The sequence below is a fragment of the Pelodiscus sinensis genome, chromosome 31, assembly GCF_049634645.1.
Source record: "Pelodiscus sinensis isolate JC-2024 chromosome 31, ASM4963464v1, whole genome shotgun sequence".
NCBI classification, from domain to species: Eukaryota; Metazoa; Chordata; order Testudines; family Trionychidae; genus Pelodiscus; species Pelodiscus sinensis.
In genome coordinates, this window is record NC_134741.1 from 5,247,579 (window position 1) to 5,260,802 (window position 13,224).

Below are 13,224 nucleotides of genomic sequence, written 5' to 3' on the forward strand. Positions count from 1 at the left end.
GGTTTCCCGTGTGGAGGGTTGAGGGCAGGGTTCCCTCGGGCTGAGGCCCACCCACCTCCAAAGCAGAGCCACGCAGTAACTACTCAACTGCTCCAGGGTGGGCTGTGTGGCAGACAGTGCTTATTCTAGCAGTCCTGGACAGTGGCAGGGCCAGAGCCACAATGGGGGCCTGCTCCAGCCATAGCTGTGTTGTGGGTACTACATGCTTTGACAGACTTGGCCAGGGTCTGAGCCGCAGCGGCATCACAGGCAGTGAGGGCTTCAGCAGCCCTGGCCCAGAGCCATGTGGTGAGGGGGCTCACTCCAGCAGCCAAGGCCAAAGCCAAGGACCCAGAGTGGTGAGGGACTGACTGTTCTAGAGAGCAGGGCCATGTGGTAGAGGTCTGGTTCCAATTCCACTTAATTAAAGATCTCCACCTTGGGATCTCAAAAGGTGGATCTGCAGGTTATCTGAAGGATAAAATAGATGGCAAATGACTAGAGAAATGTTCTGCGCCCTGTTCATATTTAACAGCCTAAATCATGTCAAGGAGAACAATTCTCTCTGACCCTCAATATTCTTGTCATTTGTGAAGGCATCAATCACATCAATAGTGTTGATTGTGCCAATGATTATTTTTGTGCCCGTGGAAGTTATTTCTCTCACTCTCACACACGTGCACTGTGTAGAGGCAACTAAAACTTTAATGCTGTTGATTATCTTCTATTGATGCTAAATCAATATGCAATTGATGACATATTAAAGGGACTTTTCTATGATTGACAGGTGTCTAAACCATGCAGATACTATACAAAATATAATCTATAATTAGATTATGTCCTATATACAGTGAAGTAATGTGGTCTAAAGAAAAAGAGATGGATAGTTTTCTGGTGATATCCCTAAATTCATCTTCTGAATGTCATTAACTTGCAGCTGCAGAATGAGCTTTAGAATCAAGGAGTAGGGATGGTGCATTCATTTTTTATCCTTTACAAATTACTACACTATGGCTACGTGTAGACCAGCATGCTTTTCCGGAAATGCTTTTAATGGAAAAGTTTTCCGTTAAAAGCATTTTCGGAACAGAGTGTCTAGATTGGCACGAATGATTTTCCGCAAAAGCACTTTTTGTGGAAAAGCTTCCGTGGTCAATCTAGACGCGCTTTTCTGCAAAAAAGCCCCAATTGCCATTTTCGCGATCGGGACTTTTTTGCGGAAAACAAATCTCAGCTGTCTACACTGGCCCTTTTGCGCAAAAGGGACTTTTGCCCGAACGAGAACAGCATAGTATTTCCGCAAAGAGCACTGATTTCTTACAGTAGGAAGTCAGTGCTTTTGCAGAAATTCAAGTAGCCAGTGTAGATAGCTGGCAAGTTTTTCTGGAAAAGCGGCTGATTTTCCGGAAAAACTGGCCAGTCTAGACATAGCCTATGACTAGATTATGCTGGGAGGAAAGTGCAGGGGTTGGGATGAAGGGGACACTGCAGAAGTTAGGGGCACAATGCAGGGTTGGTGGCAAAGGGTGCACAGGATGGGGGTGCAGGAGATGGGGAGCTCATGGATGCAGGAACAGTAGAGCAAGGCAGGGTGGGAATGAGACTGGGTGCCAAGCTGGTACATTTTCAGGGTCCATGTGTGCAGGGTCACGCACCTTGCTAATTATCCTTTGGTTTAGTATATTTCTTCCATAATTTAAATTGCATGTGTGTGTGTGTAAAACTCTCAATAACTCATGGGTGCCATGTAGGCACACATCTGAACAAGCGCACAGAATGTCACTGTTTGTGCACAAGAAAAAACTCACTCCACTCATGGATGGAAAATCTTAGGACTACTGGTTGAAGGCTCTAGCTGGGGCTGTGATCTTAAAGATGGAGGGGACTGACATATAGGCCACTGAAGCTTTCCCCACAGTCAGAGCAGCTGAATAGTTCTCTCTCATCTGTAGATTGTCTTATGTTTAACACACACGAGGACAAGGGGGATCCAGTAGATACAGTGTACTTAGATTTCCAAAAAAGCCTTTAACGAGGTCCATCACAAAAGGCTCTTGTGTAAATTAAGTTATCATGGGATAACCAGGAACATCCTTCCATGGACTGAGAAATGGTTAAGACAGGAAACAAAGGGTAGGAATAAACGGTAAATTTTCAGAATGGAGAGGTGTAACCAGTGGTGTTCCCCCAGAGTCAGTCCTAGGACCAATCCTATTCAACTTAATAAATGATTTAGAGAAATGGGTGAGCAGTGAGGTAGCCAAGTTTGCGGACGTTACTAAACTGTTCAAGACAGTCAAAACCAAAGCAGGCTATGAAGAACTTCAAAAAAAGATCTCACCAAACTGAGTGACTGGACAACAAAATGACAAATGAAATTTAATGTGGATAAGTGTAAAATTATGCACATTGGAAAAAATAAACCTAAGTATACATACAATATGATGGGGGCTAATTTAGCTACAACTAATCAGGAAAGAGATCTTGGAGTTATCGTGGATAGTTCTCTGAAAATGTCCACAGTGTGCAGCGGCAGTCAAAAAACCAAATAGGATGTTAGGAATTATTAAAAAGGGGACAGAAAATAAGATGAAGAATATCTTACTGCCCGTATATAAATCTACAGCACACTCACATCCTGAATACTGTGTACAGATGTGGTCTCCTCACCTCAAAAAAGATATTTTGGCATTAAAATAGTTCAGAAAAGAGCAACTAAAATGATTAGGGGTTTGGAATGGGTCCCATATGAGGAGAGGCTAAAGAGACTGAGACTTTTCAGTTCAGAAAGAAGGGACTGAGGGGGATATGATAGAGGTATATAAAATCATGAGTGGTGGGGAGAGGGTGAATAAAGAAAAACTATTTACTTGTTCCTATAATAAGAACTAGAGGACACCAAATGAAATTAATGGGTAGCAGGTTTAAAACTAATAATAGAAAGTTCTTCACACATCACACAGTCAACTTGTGGTACTCCTTGCCAGAGAAGGCTGTGAAGGCTAGGACTGTAACGGGTTAAAAAAGAGCTACATAAAATCATGGAGATTAGGTCCATAAAATGGTATTAGTGAGGGGGTAAGGAATGGTGCCCCTCGCCTCTGTTTGTCAAAGGCTGGAGAAGGATGGCAGGAGACAAATTGCTTGATCATCGTCTTCGGTCCACTGCCTCAGGGGCATCTGGTACTGGCCACTGTTGGAAGACAGGATACTACGCTAGATGGACCTTTGGTCTGACCCAGTATGGCCATTCTTATGTTAAAGTCTGACCTGTGTTTGAAGCCTTGTCTGCAATCAAAGTTGTTATGAGACGACTCTCTTGTATGTTTTATCTGATGGTTAGTAAGGTAGGAGCAGCGACTATAGCTTTCCCTGCAGTCAGAGCAGGTAAAGGGTAGCTCTCACGTGTGGTTTCTCCTATGTCTAATAAGGTGTGAACGTCTACTGAAGCTTTTCCCACAGTCAGAGCAATTGAAAGGTTTCTCCCCTGTGTGGGTCCTCCTATGTGTAACAAGGTTTGACCTCTTCTTGAAGCTTTTCCCACAGTCAGAGCAATTGAAAGGTTTCTCACCTGTGTGGGTCCTCCTATGGATAACAAGCTCTGAACTTGTACTGAAACTTTTCTCGCAGTCAGAGCAATGGAAAGGTTTCTCTCCTGTGTGTCTCCTCCTGTGTATAACAAGGTTTGACCTCTTCTTGAAGCTTTTCCCACAGTCAGAGCAATTGAAAGGTTTCTCACCTGTGTGGGTCCTCCTATGGATAACAAGCTCTGAACTTGTACTGAAACTTTTCTCGCAGTCAGAGCAATTGAAAGGTTTCTCTCCTGTGTGGGTTCTCCTATGTCTAACAAGGTGTGACTTCTCATTGAAGCTTTTCCCGCAGTCAAAGCAAGTGAAAGGTTTCTCTCTTGTGTGGGTTCTCCTATGTCTAACAAGGTGTGACTTCTTATTGAAGCTTTTCCTGCAGTCAAAGCAAGTGAAAGGTTTGTCTCCTGAGTGGGTCTTCCTATGGTTAACAAGGTGTGAATTCTGACGGAAGCTTTTCCCACAGTCAGAGCAGTTGAAGGGTTTCTCCCCTGTGTGGGCTCTCCTATGTGTAACAAGGTGTGAGCTCCTCAGAAAGCTTTTCCCACAGTCAGAGCAATTGAAAGGTTTGTCTCCTGTGTGGGTTCTCCTATGTCTAACAAGGTGTGACTTCTCATTGAAGCTTTTCCCGCAGTCAAAGCAATTGAAAGGTTTGTCTCCTGTGTGGGTCCTCCTATGTCTTACAAGGTGATCGCTTCTACTGAAGCTTTTCCCACAGTCAGAACAGTTATGGGGTGTGTCTCTTATATGTAGTATCTGATGGTTTGTAAAGTGCAAGTGCTGACTGAAGCTTTTCCCAGAGTCGGAGCACTTGAAGGGCTTCTCTCCTGTGTGGGCTCTTTGATGTTCAAGAGGAGTTTCACAGTCACTACAATTGCAGGGTGACTGTTGATGGGGGATTTTCTGTTGAATGGTTTCTGTGTTTCTTTTCTCCCCTTGGCTCCTGTGACTGGATTTATCCTGTCCCCCTCCTGGATGATTTCCATGCTGCCTTTCTGGGCTATGCTGACTCTCGCAAGTCTCTCCCTGCTCACGTATCTGGGAAACATGCCCTTCAGGTCTTTCCAGTAACATCCCACATGGAGACACTTGCTCCGATCCCTCCTGCTGCACAAGATCATAGTTCTCGGTCAGCATCCCATCACCTGTTGGGATAGAGAAATAATCCAGACAGGAGTTATTGTCTATGATGAGCTGAAAGAAAACTCTAAAAGAGGAATAGAAAAGGGGACACACGCTCAAATAATGATTGAATTATTATGAGATGAGTTCACCCTCCTTCTTCACAACTCTTCCACAGAAGAGAAAACCCAGCCTTTCCTCATCCACCATGCTCTGGCTCAAGTTGAAGACAGGCTAAAGAATCAGACAGACTTCATGAAAACACACAACTAACACCTGCTATAAGCTGGTTTCTGAGGCAATTTAACTGATTGCTCACCTGTGTGGATGCCACTGATGATCTCCCCTTCCTCACAGCTCTGGTGATCTGGGACCTGCAACTCCTCCTCTCTCTCCACCCAGGAGATCACATGAACTTCAGAGAGTGGAAATCCTGTTTGCAGAGTAATTAATCAAGTGCTGATCTTGTTCATTAAGGTCTCTGCCATTCCTGCTTCCAGAGTCAGGATCTGAGTCACCCATCCAGAGAGGCTCCTTTCCAAGAGCCCAGGACACACACACACACCTGCAGTAAAGGCGCATCCCCTCCCCCCACCTTGAGAATGGCTCAGCTCTTTCCCCAGGGGAGCTGAGCACTCTGCTGCACTCTCTAGGGTACAACTCAGTCCCCCTCAAAGCCCATTCCATCCCCCTCATCCCCAGTATCTCAGGGCAGGACAGGGACATACTGCTCAGAAGGGGAGTTCTAGGGAGGGCTGGCAGGTCTGACACCAAGGCCCCCAGACAGGGCTCAGACTGTAGCGGCCACATGCCAGGTCACTAGGACTTGGAGAGGAAGGACTAGCTCTAGCTCCCCAAGGCTCTGTCCACAAAGCTCCTGGCTGGTGGGCTGGGCTCCCCCTGCTCTTTGGCTCAGATGTTCTACTTGAGCCAGAAGGAGGCAGAGCAAGTTGTCTGAGCAGCTAAGTGAATCTTTGGCAGGCTGCTTCAGGCCATGCCTATGCTCCTGACTCCTGATCCCAACTACCTGTGTCTGGGTGGGCCTTGCTAGCTGCCTACAACAGTTGCCTTTCCCGCACCTGCTCAGGGTGGCGCTAGGCTTCTCCAGCGACCAGCCAGGGTGGAGCTGGACCATGCTGATTCTCTGATGCTTGTGGCTGTTACTCAGCTCCCTGTCTGTAGCCTCAGTTCTATTCTGCCAGCAGCAGCCTTTGTGTCGTTTCCCAGTCTGCCTCTTCTAGTGAGCCTGGCCTTTGATTTGGGGCCGCTCCAGGGAGGCACAGAATCTACCACATTTGCACCTTGTGAGCGCCTTCCCCTCAGCTTTGCCTCCACCCCTTCTCGGACCTGCATTTAGTGTTCAGAAGAGCCACAATAGAGATCATTGTGCTACCACTGTCACACAATCGCAAGACAGCTTGTGCGAAGTGTGCTGTGTGACGAGTCAATGGGAAAATTCTGATCTGATGACTAGGATTGTCTTGTTTATGTCCATTATTTTTGAACTAAAACAAGCCAGGCTTTGGCAGAATGGTGGAGCACTGGTACCAACTAACCAAGAAATCACATTCCTGAGCAGGAGGAAGGCAATCAACACACCGCTCTCTGCAGTAACTGCAAACACACAGTCCTAACAGATAGCTCACTGACCCTTGTGCACAAGAGCGGGATGAAGGGATAATGGATATGGATGTTTTGTTCAAACAAACAGGCAGAAGGCCAAGTTGGGTGGCAACACATGGAACTCAACATGCATTTTATTTTGGTCAATATGAGAGGAGAAGTCACAGGAAGGGCATGTTGATGCTGGCTGAGGGGCAGTGTTCTAGCTGCTGATCGAGCTGGTACCATTATTGGGTTGGGACATGTCTCATTATACCTGTGCCTGATGAGCTGGGACACTAGCACCCTGCTCCTTTCACAATAAACCTGGCCGAGTGCCTTAGCCTCCGAATGGAGCATGGGTCTTTCTTAGCGGCAACCCTGTGGTGTGCTGCATGGATAAGCTGCACGCTCCACCAGTGCCGCTGGCATCAAGGCTCCAGAAAGATCCGCCCTGAACAGCTGTATCAACGCTCTGTGGCGCTAGCAGCAATTCTAATGGTACTGCAGTCACTGCGGGAAACAAAATTATCAATCACAGCAGCACCTGGGAACTTTGGTGTAAATCAGGACCACACTGTGCTATCGGGATGCTCATATGGAGCTAAGTATCACCCCTCTTTAGTGTTGGTATCCTTCCCAGCCCTGAGAAACAGGGACACTCTATAAAAACTAGTAAAGAGAGAGGTGACTGCACACAGAGAGTCTAAAGGGACTTGATCAAGGTCACACAGGAGGACTGTGACAGGCAGAGAACTGAACACAGGTCTCCTGAGCATGAAGCCAGACATTCACACAGGAAGAAAAAGTTCGTACCCGAACTTATAAAAATACAAGACAGATGACATGATTTATCTCCACTGAACAGAGAGGCAAGTGAGCCCGAGAGAGAATGAAGCTGAACTTTTGAAAGGAGACCCAGCCTGTGCCTGAAATGCAAGGGGAGCTCTGCTCACGTTTCTCTACTACAGAGCTACCTCGGACAAAATACTCGCAGAGCGTGAACTGCCTCAACCACCCTCCCTCAGCCCCAGCATTCAGCCCCTCCCACTGACAAGTACCAGCATGTCACAGAGATTAGCTACAGGCAGGGAAGGACTCTGGGAACCGCGCCCTTCTTTCAGTGCCTGAGCACACTGCCACATGGGGATCCTGCAGCCACTAACAGCAGCCAGACCCAGACCTCTGGTACCTGCTGTTCCTGCCTGAGCCCTTCCACTCACACCTCTGGTCAAAGCACAAGATGTGCAAGATAGGGGGGAAGTGGAACGGGACCTAAACCTGCCTTCCCTGGGAGGGGTCATGGAGGGGACAGTCTTTCACAAAAGAGCCAGGATTATTGGAGCAGATATTCCTGACATTGGGGGCAGAGGCAATGAATAACCCTAAACCAAACCCAACCCAGATGCTCCAGAGCCCACCCAGCTGCTGTTACCCAAAGGGACAGGAATCCTTACTCAGCCAGTTCACAGCCTCATAATTCTCCTGCATCACATCCCTGCAGAGGGCTCTCTGGCCTGGGTCCAGCAGAGCCCATTCCTCTTCAGAGAAATACACAGCCACCTCCTCAAAGCTCACCGGCTCCACCACGGCCATTTCCTGTCCCTGGCTCTGCAGGCCAGGGGCTGAGCTGGAGACAAACATGGGTGTTCTGCAGCCTGGTAGGGGGAGAAGAGGGAGACATTTCAGAAGGGGCTTTAATCCTTTCCACATCCCCATTCTGCACAGACTCTGTCCATGGTGACACACATGCTAGATTCTGCCATTGTGGGCGAAAGTTTTAGTCTAGATATTCCATAAATAGCACACAGGAGTTAGATCCCAAATACACATTCATTTCTGTCTGTACCTGGCATAAGTTACAACATTACTGCCTCTGCCACAATGGAATTTAGTTCACAGCACCCAGTGTTTCTGATAACAAGCCACATATTCATCTGCCTGAATATGGACATAGGTTAAATGCAGGCTGCTGTATTTAAAACCCCTACTCTTCATTCACAGATTTGCAGCACAAACTTTGCTCTCTCATCTGACAAGAGACATTATAAACCCTTTCCACAACAGAGAGCCAGTGAAGTTAACACCACCATTCAGATGCTTATTATTAAACACGGGTGCTGAGTGTTTCCAGGGTGAGATCTTAACATTCATGAATTAATGGGATCAGAAGATATCCTCAGTTATGCGGCCTGACCCCCTCTGTGGCACAAGCCATTACACTTAGTCCAGTTACCCAGGCACAAAGCTCTGTTTCCCCCACAGTGTATTTTCTAGAAAGTCCCCCAGTGATTTGAAGACATCAAGAGATGGAGAATCCACCAGTTCTTTGCTTATTTGTTTCAGCAGCAAATCCTCTTCCCCATCAACCATTTATGCCCCTTCTAGCCTGAAATAGTCTGGCTTCAGCTTTAACTTATTGGCTCTTGCTGAGCCTTATTCAGTCAATGGCATGGGCAATACATTTTGATGGGGGGGGGGGGGCAAATGGAAAGTGGCTGAGAGCTGCACTCTTCCATGACATTAATGCAGGAAATGCAGGGTCTGGGATGGACATTGGGAGAAGGAAGCAATCTTGGGATAACGGTGTGGGATGCAGGACAGGTAGAGGGGTCTAAGAGAGAGTTTGAGTGAAGGAGGCAGGCTGTGATCTAGGACACTGTATTAGCCAACTACGCATTAGATATTAAAAGCAACTTTAATTTAGATAAGTGGCTGAGTGGACAAGTAAGGGACTGTGGGTTTCTGACCACTGAGAGCTCTTGCATATATAGCTGCAGGAGGAGGACAGAGTTTGGGTATGCAAAGCAGAGGGCAGGAGTGGGGAGCAGAGATTAGGAGAGGAAGGGAGAGGTTGGGGTGGCAGAGGCAAGCTCTGGACAGGAGACTTATCTGAGTGACTCCTGGCCAGAGGCCAAGCACCTCAGGAAGGCAGGGAGCCTGCCCGACCCTCTCACAGGCTGCAGGGCCATGTGGTTGTGTGAATAATTATGACCCAGAGGGAAGGGGGCACGGTGCTTTGTTTCTGGCCAGAAACTGACCAATGATATTGTCCTGGGGGTGGAAGCAGCACCTGAAGCCTTCCCTCCTCCCCTCCAGGCTCACAGTAGCTTTCTGATAGAAATGTAGCCGTGTTAGTCTGGTGTAGCTGAAACAAAATACAGGACTAGGTAGCACTTTAAAGACTAACAAGATGGTTTATTAGATGATGAGCTTTCGTGGGCCAGACCCACTTCCTCAGATCAAATAGTGGAAGAAAATAGTCACAACCATATATACCCCACTATTTGATCTGAGGAAGTGGGTCTGGCCCACGAAAGCTCAGTAGCTTTCTGAGTGACTTGAGATGGGGGGTGGCATCTGTGGGCTGGATCCAATGGCTTGGAGGGGTGGATCCGACCCATGGGCTGTATTTTACCCAGGCCTGCACTAGACGTAACAGCCCTTGGGGATCCAGCAGTTTCTTGCCTTGAATGAACTGATATAGTGGAAGCAAGGCAGCTCTCAGCCTATTTATTGCTTGAAACCAACCCCATATTAAAACTGACTGAGCAGTGAAATCTCAACTTGAATGTGCTGTCCGCTGTGCGCTTTAACTTCACCCCTTTAGCATCACAAACCTATAGACCAGTGTTTCTCCAAGTGTCCACAGGTCCCCATGCAGCCCCCCTGGGGCTCCTCACTGATCAGTGGGTGAGATTTAGGACTGTGCGTGCCATGGTCGCTAGGACTGGTTGGTAACTTCAATGACAATCCCATGAAGATGTTTTCACTGGAATTTTCTCATCATTTAAAGACTCTCCACCTGCAAACTCACCCTGTCTGAAAACTCCCAGGGATTTTCCTCTTGCTCTCTCCAGTGCAGAGGGCAGAGTGTCTGGTGGGGGAACGGATAAGAGAGGTGAGATTCCAGGCTCTCATCTTTATAACAATGTCCCCTCTCTGAACTCTGCGTTTCACTTGTATCAGAGACCAGACAGACACACACTCAGGAACTGAGTATGAAAGAGTCTCAAACTTTCATTCCTTCTCTCACTCGGGCACCTCCCAGCAATGGAACCAACATCTCCGCAACCTGTCCCAGGAGAGAAGCTGTAAGTGAGATTTACTTTTCCCTCCTCACCCCCTCCCACTTGGTTTCTCATTCACTTACTGCCTCTTATCATAACCTGGAGCTGTGGTGGCGGAACACGTGGCCATCACAGTAACTTTAGCCATTTTGATCTCTGAATGGGAGGTTCAGAGTTTGCAAACCCCTGGCTCTATCTACAAGCAGTTGGGTCTGTTCGCTCAGTGTCTCTAAGGAGAGCAGTGTGATGGGACCGTCATTCTCCATGTGGGAATTGAGGCAGGGAATGGTTGGCTTCATAGGCCAGATTCAATGGTCTCAGATACTTGAACCACTTTCCCCTCATCCATCCCTTCTAGGTACCTTTGAACTCCCTCAGAGTCTCCGACAGAGCAATCGTTTTCTGGGAGAAACCTCTGACTTGTTCTTCTAGTTCAGGCGAAATCTCTTCCGGCAGCTGGAACTGCCCCATCTCACACCTGGACAGAAACAATTCCATGTGATTGTATTTCATTTGCTGCTGATAGAGCTCAGACTCAGTAGCCAGAACTTAACAGGCCTGGAGTCAGAATTCCTCCAATTTTCCCAGCAACACAGTCCATGGCCATGCAACCTTCTCCTGAAAGGTCCCATTGCTATTCTTCACTTCTGTCCTGGGGAGACTAGCTGGGGGACAAAAGGGGAATTGAGTCTTCATGGCCAACTCACCCCTTGGCCTCTAGGCGTTGAGGGACAGGAGGTTCCCAGATGAAGGGCTGAAGGAATCTGTCCAGTAGAGACTAGACTGAAACACCAGCTCCTCCGTCCTCAGCTCCTTCCACACAGGTCTCCAAACAGCCCTCAGGTGGGACAGACTCTTGGTCCTTGCTGCCCTGGTCTGAATGTGCCCAGTGCACAGCAGTGACAGGCCCATGTTCCACCCCACAGTCCACAGGGAGGTGACAGCTCCAGGAAACACTTGAGGTCAGACTGTGCCCTGAATGGGGAATTCCAGAGTCTGCTGTGTGAGGGCAAGACACTCAGAATTAAATGAGTCAGAGATATTCATGTCTAACATCTGCCTCTTAGAGCCCTGTGGAGATGTGGTGCTAACATCAGCTCCAAGCTCTTTCCCTGTGCTGTGTAGCGTGAGGGGAGTGAAAGCCACATACCTACTCAGAGTGCTCCTGATGTCCTAGAAAAAAAGGACACAGAAAAGACTCTCAGCCCCATTGGACACACACAGGGGACCTCAGGGAAGGGATTTTGCAAACAGGGGAAGAGAGCCCCTGCCCTGACCCCAGGAACATAGATCCCCTGAGCGAATGGGGCTTTACAATCTCTATTAGCTCTGTGCCTGTAACTTTACAAAGCATGGCAGTTACTCACATGGCAGCAATGCACATGGAGTTACACCCAGATCTGACGGCTGGACCTCAGCACTTGTGATTCAGGAGCCTCCCTTCCATGTGTGGGGAGCTGAGACGTTTCTCCCTCAGTCTCACCTGCAGGAATTCACTCGCTGGCTTCTGACACTTCGCCTCCAGCTCACTGATCCGCTCACTGAGACGGGAAATCTGCGCAGAGAGCTTCCTGATAGTGTCAGTCTGGAGCCTCCCAATCTCCTCATCCAGCTTCTCCAGCTCGGCCAGAAGGAGTCGTTCTTGTTCCTCCAGGTACTGCCGCAGCTGCTGAAACTCAGCCACAATCATCTGCCTCTTGGCTTGGGTCCATTTCTGTATGGAAGCAGGGAAAGGGCTGGTCAAGGGCATGAAAGGAGTCCAGGGTCCTTCCATGGAGAGCTGAGTGCGCAGCAGGGAGAATTTCTTGGAAAACCCTAAAATGTGTGACATTTGACTCTACTTTGTGGTTAGTAGGCAGAGGTGGCTCTCCCAGCATCTCCTTCGGCCTGGGTCCCTCTGAAAGGGATGTTCCTATGTCTGTCATGGGCAGCATCTTTTGTTATTCATGGGCTCTGGAAATTCAGACCCTGAGCAGCACGAGGCAGGACTCAGCACCAGCCTGACAGAGATACCCAGGAAAGAAAAAGGAGGAAACATGTTAATACACCAAGGCTACGTCTACACTGGCCCCTTTTCCGGAAGGGGCATGTAAATTTCATGAGTCGTAGTAGGGAAATGCGCGGGGGATTTAAATATCCCCCGCGGCATTTAAATAAAAATGTCCGCCGCTTTTTTCCGGCTTTTAAAAAAGCCGGAAAAGAGCGTCTACACTGGCCCCGATCCTCCGGAAAAAGTGCCCTTTTCCGGAGGATCTTATTCCTACTTTGAAGTAGACGCTCTTTTCCGGCTTTTTTAAAAGCCGGAAAAAAGCGGCGGACATTTTTATTTAAATGCCGCGGGGGATATTTAAATCCCCCGCGCATTTCCCTACTACGACTCATGAAATTTACATGCCCCTTCCGGAAAAGGGGCCAGTGTAGACGTAGCCCAAGTGAGCAGACAACCCTTTAGGGGACACTCAGCTCCCTTGAGGAGGATTTCTGGGAAAGCTACAAAGGCTGGACATTAACTCATGCGCTGACATGGATGCTCAGGGCCTGTCTACGCCGGTCTACACATGGATCTCACCCTGCAATCCACAATCCAGGAGAAACACAAACAAGCCCAATGTCATCAAAGCCACACAGGAGTCTGCCTCCTAACACAGCCCTCCCACTGCCAGTCCCTGCTAGTTCAAACCACAGGCACCTACCAGATACTCCTGGCATTTCCCTTCTGCTGTTGTTTTCCTTCCCAGCACCTTTTCTCTCTCTTCCCTCAGAGTCTTCAAATGGGCCTCCAATTTTTCCTGAAGAAACAGATATAAGCACGAGGGCAAACCCCATCAGATGTCGGGAGCCCATTTGTCTGCCTTTAAGAGAGTCCC

General features: G+C 48.2%; 1 protein-coding gene across 1 annotated transcript in view; it reads right to left on the reverse strand.

The window, feature by feature from the left end:
* Window positions 1–2,341: 2,341 nt before the first annotated feature.
* The window catches only part of LOC142821592 (uncharacterized), a 361,188-nt gene continuing 350,305 nt past the window's right edge, over window positions 2,342–13,224 (reverse strand). The window contains exons 3-10 of the mRNA XM_075913000.1: window positions 13,051–13,146; window positions 11,841–12,071; window positions 11,508–11,530; window positions 10,720–10,835; window positions 10,105–10,164; window positions 7,745–7,945; window positions 5,005–5,118; window positions 2,342–4,708 (exon numbers count right to left, since the gene is read on the reverse strand). Of these exons, the coding sequence (XP_075769115.1) occupies window positions 3,381–4,708; window positions 5,005–5,118; window positions 7,745–7,945; window positions 10,105–10,164; window positions 10,720–10,835; window positions 11,508–11,530; window positions 11,841–12,071; window positions 13,051–13,146 (2,169 nt within the window). The 3' untranslated portion in view covers window positions 2,342–3,380. The remainder of the gene's footprint in view (window positions 4,709–5,004; window positions 5,119–7,744; window positions 7,946–10,104; window positions 10,165–10,719; window positions 10,836–11,507; window positions 11,531–11,840; window positions 12,072–13,050; window positions 13,147–13,224) is intronic.